This window comes from Hippocampus comes, unplaced genomic scaffold, assembly GCF_001891065.2.
Source record: "Hippocampus comes isolate QL1 unplaced genomic scaffold, H_comes_QL1_v1.1 scaffold12, whole genome shotgun sequence".
Lineage (NCBI taxonomy): Eukaryota > Metazoa > Chordata > Actinopteri > Syngnathiformes > Syngnathidae > Hippocampus > Hippocampus comes.
The window spans coordinates 827,603-833,197 of record NW_017805478.1 but is presented as its reverse complement, the minus strand read 5'-3'; the positions used below and the strand labels follow the sequence as shown (position 1 = coordinate 833,197).

General features: G+C 45.1%; 2 protein-coding genes and 1 long non-coding RNA gene across 3 annotated transcripts; 2 read left to right on the top strand and 1 right to left on the bottom strand.

The window, feature by feature from the left end:
- Nucleotides 1-633: 633 nt before the first annotated feature.
- marcksl1b (MARCKS-like 1b) lies at nt 634-2,597 on the top strand. Its single transcript, XM_019875633.1, has 2 exons — nt 634-945; nt 1,684-2,597. Exons 1-2 carry the CDS (start codon nt 859-861, stop codon nt 2,266-2,268), a joined length of 672 nt encoding a protein of 223 aa, XP_019731192.1. The 5' UTR covers nt 634-858; the 3' UTR covers nt 2,269-2,597.
- On the bottom strand, nt 2,422-4,137 carry LOC109519226 (uncharacterized). Its single transcript, XR_002168904.1, has 2 exons — nt 4,007-4,137; nt 2,422-2,593 (listed from the first exon to the last, which is right to left on the bottom strand). It is a non-coding gene; the product is annotated as an uncharacterized LOC109519226 (long non-coding RNA).
- On the top strand, nt 2,604-3,951 carry LOC109519224 (protein odr-4 homolog). Its single transcript, XM_019875634.1, has 5 exons — nt 2,604-2,738; nt 2,811-2,906; nt 3,290-3,337; nt 3,492-3,614; nt 3,681-3,951. Exons 1-5 carry the CDS (start codon nt 2,655-2,657, stop codon nt 3,906-3,908), a joined length of 579 nt encoding a protein of 192 aa, XP_019731193.1. The 5' UTR covers nt 2,604-2,654; the 3' UTR covers nt 3,909-3,951.
- Nucleotides 4,138-5,595: the final 1,458 nt, after the last annotated feature.

Here is a 5,595-nt window from a genome sequence, read left to right as displayed (position 1 = left end):
AAGGAGTGGCTAATGTTGTGACAAGTGTGTAAGTGTGTGTGCATCAGCATCATCGTCAATGTTTGACAAAAGTAAAAAACGAAAGTGGCGCAACAGAAAGAATCCCCTTCTTCTTTGAGGATGAGTCAGAGTGAAACTGCAAACGGTGGCGCATGTGTGCGCGCGCATGTGTGTGTAATTAAGTAAGAAAAGTCCTTCGTGACTCACCAAAGTCATGTGTCGAAGTCATTTAAAGGTTACGTGTTTTAGCCCAAAGGGGTTTTTTTTTCTGAAATGAAATACAAGTTGTGTTTCTTACAGGGCAGAATTTGTATCTTTGCCGGTACTTTTTCCACTCTGAGTTTATTACAAAACCCCCTACGAACAGATTTGAGGGTAAATAAAATGTAATTGTAGCTGTATGACCGAAGAACTTTTCTGCATGGATTTTCTGCCTTTAACTTGAATATAGAACGATAGAGAAATGAGTTGAGTTGATTTAATTCACCGCTGGGGTCCCAATGCCAGGCAGCGGGCGGTGATTGGCCAAAGCCTTTGTCGATTTTCCTCCAGACAGGGCGTCGATTGGTTGAAGCTACCACAAACCCCGCCCACCGGGTGTCGCCCCGAACCTGTTGTATGTTGAAGCGTTGCGTTCAAGCGCCGATGAGTTTAGAGGCTCTCTCTGCGCCGGAGTGACGAGTACGAGCGAGACGGACTTGGAATCGTCAGAAAATCATCACCATTCGCCCCCAAATTACACTTTTCGCCGTTTCACCGCTGGATACGCCACTCGACCTGGGGTTGGATTAACTTCGGGCCACTCTTTTTTCGTTTTTCTTTTTCATTTGCTTTGGAAAGAGGCAGACAAAGAAGACAATGGGATCTCAGTCATCCAAGGGAGAGGTGGCCGTGGAGGCGAACGCCGCCGCCGCTGATGCTGCGGCTGTCAAAACCAACGGCCAGGTAATTCAAAGCTCCACATTGGTTTTTACACATGTGAACTCGCTTCAAAGTTGACCTAGAGGCGCGAAACCGAGCAGGATTTTATTTTATTTGATTTTTTTTCTGAGGGGGAGTCAGGTGTGGCTTTCAGCATCCTCGCTCATCGACAACGAATCTCAAGATGGAGTCGTAAAAAAGTGCATTTGGGGCACGTTTCATCTAAAAGGTGCAAAAGAGAAAGAGGGGGAGGGGGCGTCTTGCGCGCACGTCGGCACCCCTTGTTTTAAGTAAGACCGCTGTCTCCATTGTACCAATTGCACCTTTCACATTCGGTATTAATCGACCGGTTATTGAGGGGATTTAACAGCTATTTTGGATTTAATCTTACGCTGTGCCATCACTAATAATAAAAAAAAAAAATGGATGTTCATTTGTGGGGTTTTCACGATAGTCACCCACAAGTGAAGGCTTGTCTCTCCAGTTGCGTCTTTGTTGGGGCTGTCTGGTACCCCGAGCCGTCAGCGTGGCTCTACCGCCGCCTATCAGCTCACCGCGGAGCTGCAAGGCGTCGCCTCAGCCAGACGACGCTAATTGATGAGCACGACGATGCCCTGCCAAATAATGAGAAATTATGATCAAAAGTGATTGGAATGTGACCACATATGGCGGGTTTTTTGTTTTTTACCCGAGGTTGTCAATTTTGGATTAGTCATTTATTTTTCACAAAGAGATGATTCATGAAATATTTTTCTTTTGCAGGAGAACGGACACGTTAAGACCAATGGTGACGTCTCCACAAAGCCCGACGGGGACGCTGCCGCGACCAATGGCTCGGCCGAGGCCGCCAAGGAGCCCGAAGCCAGCGCGGAGGGCGACGCCATCGAGCCCGCCCCCGCCGCCGCCGCCGCCGCCGATGGCGAGGCGGCCAAACCCGAAGGCGAGGCCGCAGCTGCTGCCGCCACCGATGCTGCGACCAAGGAGACCCCAAAGAAGAAGAAGAAGAAGTTCTCACTGAAAAAGTCCTTCAACTTCAAGCTGAACCTGAAGAAGAGCAAGAAGAACGAGGCGGTCAAGGAGGAGCCAGCGGCGGCCGCCGCCGCCGCCGCCGCCTCCTCCTCTGAGGAGAAACCCGCCGAAAACGGAGCGACCGCCGCCGCCGCGGAGGAGAAGAAGGAGGAGGTGAAGGAGGAGGCCCTGGCCGAGGCCCCGAAAGCGGAGGAGGGGGCTGCCAAAGAGGACGCCCCCAAGGAGGAGGCCAAGGAGGCAGCTGCTCCAGCCCCTGAGGCCTCGAAACCCACAGAGGAGAGCAGCTCGACCCCCGCCCCCTCTGAAAAGAAGGAGTGATTGTATGTGCAACTCACAATGAACTGGCTGAACTGTTTTTCCAAGAAAGAGAGAGAAAGAATTTAAGAAAAAATATATATATATTTATATATATATGTGTATATGTATACATATGTATATGGATATATGTATATGTAAATATATACACATGTATGTGAAAGACTCCTTTGACGTGCCACTTTTCGTCAAGACGACAGACGAGATTCACTTGGTCACTTCCTGCTCGACATCTGGACCTTGACTGACTTTTTAGGCTTTCGGCGCGGCGGCGAGACGACATCACCAAGCGGATGAAAGGTTGACGGAGGACACATCTTTTCCCCACCTTGTTGGCCAAGCCTGCTGATTGGAAGTATCAAGCAGCCGTATGTTCCTCCTGGTCCACAATGAGTTGTTGTGTGAAGGTGGACTTACTTGTTCCGCTACCAGACAACAAAGCCTGTACAAAGAGCATGGATGAGTGTCTTAAAGTATGTGTACTGACATGAAATCAGTCTTCCAGAATGTGTATGGATTTATTCAACGTGCCTCCCACGTTTCAGGAGGGACTGAAAGTGTGGACGTACCAGATTGAGAATGCAGTCTGTTTGATTGATGGTATCCAGCTGCCCGATGATGCAGAACTCACAGCAGGACAGGTTATGTAAACATGAACGGAAAGGGGGACTTTTTTCGCCCCGAGCGCAAGTTTAGCGCCAAGCACAGTGTAATTGTGCGCATGGGTGGAGTTTTCTTTCTTTTGGTATTTTGCAAGACTCTGCGCCAGTAGAATTGGGTGTAATGGGGCATTTGTGCCATCGTAGAAGTAGTAGAAATAATAAAATTGGTACCACATGAAATCCTCAACTGCATCAAAAAGCAATCAAAGTGAATCGTAACTCGAATCGAATCGTCCCTTGTAAAGTGAGTCAATTTTCAGAAATTTGAATCGATTCTCAGCCTTAGCAAGACACACGTACAAGGACAGGCCTGTTTTTAAAGCATGTATTCTAAAGTCTTACGTCTGATCAACATTTTGCAGAAGAGGAATGTGAGACAGGTGCTCACCGCTCAGCTGCTCGTCACACCGGTAAGATACAAACACGCTGTTTTCACACCAACGTATGCAATTACTATGGCAAGATTGAAAAGTTGTCCCCTTCTCCTGACATTGTCCCCTACTTGGTCTTGAAGAACATGTGACAGTTTGGCAGATGTCAAGGCATTTTCTTGATGCATGGCAGGCACAACAGGACACTTTAAGAGACGTGGTCCAGCGGTGTGGAGGCGCCTTGTCTGTCAGAGGAGCCATCCACAGTCGAGCTTACGTACACAACAACAAACCAAAGGCCAAACTGGCTGAGAAGGTAGACCTTTCTTTTCCAACTGCAAATTGTCTCCCTTTTGTCATGAAATATTCAATCTTTCTATAGATTCTGAAGAAAGATGTGGTCTCTACGATGGTCACGAGAGTTCAGATGCTGCTTGATGAGCTTTTGGCTCCAGAAGATGAGAGCAAGGGAGTCGGCACAGACAAACCGGGGACGGGTACTTCTCCGCACCTCTGGCCTCATTTACTTTGTTTAATCATCAATCCACTCCATCGCGTCCGCTCGCTTTCCTCTACCAAACATATGGTTTGGTCATGCGTTACATACTGACTTTTGAAAGAGGTATAAGTGCCCCCTTGATGAATTAAAAAAACAAAACAAAAAAACTGTCAGTTGCACTGATGAAAAATTGCCGCCCCCTTCCCCACCTTGAAAAAAAAAAAAAAAAAAAAAAAGAAACAGCGGCTCAAGATGCCTCCTTTGTGAAGATAAAGAAGCTAGAAAAGGAACAACTAGGACAACACCACTTGAAATGACTGTTAAATAGCTAAAAAAAAAAACAAAAAAAAACAGAAAACGAGATAAATCAGAAAAGAGACTCGGCAACTTTTTACATTCCTATATTTTAACCCAAATTTGAAGTATTTTGTGGTGTATTATAGAGAACCATCTTAAAAGAAGCTATGTCTTGTTTGTTAAAAAAAATAACAAAAAAAAACTATAGACAAGTTTTGATTTTTACCTTACTATGAAAAAAAAAAAAGAACACTTCAGCTTGCTATGTTCACTGTTGCGGTTTGATATGAGGCAGGGTTGTTTATCTGTCGTGTGTGAGCCTGAATCTGCTTTTGTCTCTGTAAATACAATTGGATTGATTTCTGTTCTTTATTTTGCTAATGTTGACAGATGTTACTGGTTTTATTGTAAAGTTGATAATGGTAAATAAATGTTGGTCACCTGCCCGTGGATGTGGCTTTTATGATTCCTCGCACCGGACACAATTTCCCCCCAACAGAAAGAACAACGGGATATTGGATACGGATGGTTTTCCTATGAAAGAGATTAAGAGGTAAACTATTACTTGGGTGTTCCTGTCCCATTTTCCTTCTCAGTGTGACCTAAATTCCAACTTTAATAGGCCACAACCAAGTCCCCCCTCCCCCCCAAAAAATGGTGACACTACTAAATCATTAGTATGAGGCGAGAAATTAGCACTCGACTGAAATATGCATAATCTCAGGCATTTTTCTTTTTTTTTTTACACAGAAGTGTAAGTGACAGTAAATTTGATTTACAGGCCCGTTTTCATAAAATAATCCAACATTTATCAGATCATACAAGAGATTTAAAAAAAAGTCTACACACCCCTCCTCAAATACCAAAATAGATGATTTCTTTTTTTTGCCACTACTGGTGTGACCTCTCACCTGTCAAACTCCATTGAAAAGAGAGAAAAAAAACCAAACAAACGTAAATCTAAAGAAATGAAAGAATGTGGTTGCACAAGTGTGCACAGCCTCTTCAAACTGGGGGACGTTGCCGTGTTCGGAATGAACCAATCACATTCACTCCAATATCAAACTGGAGTAGGAACACATGCGCTCCCATTTAAAATATCTCATTAATCCCAGATGATGTTCAGCTGGTCTTGTAGGCTTTTCTTGTCATTTCCGTGGTCTCCCACGGCATCAGAGGGATGTCATTGTCAATCAGGAGAAGGGCTCAAAAGCATTTCCAAGGCATTAAATATCCCAAGGAACACAGTGAAAAACAGTCATCATCGATTTGGTGGAAATATGGCTCAATAGTGATGTTATCAAGAACTGAATGTCCCTAAAAAAAATGTATGAAAAGACGAGAAGAAATTTGGGCAGGGAGTTTGCCAAGAGGCCGAAAGCAACGAGGAGCTGCCGAACATTCTGGCAACTATACTGGCCGTACATCTCCCTGCAGTGATGCATGTTTGTGGCAGCACAATAATTTGGTGCCTTTGTCAAAGTGTAGGGAGTTAGGAACT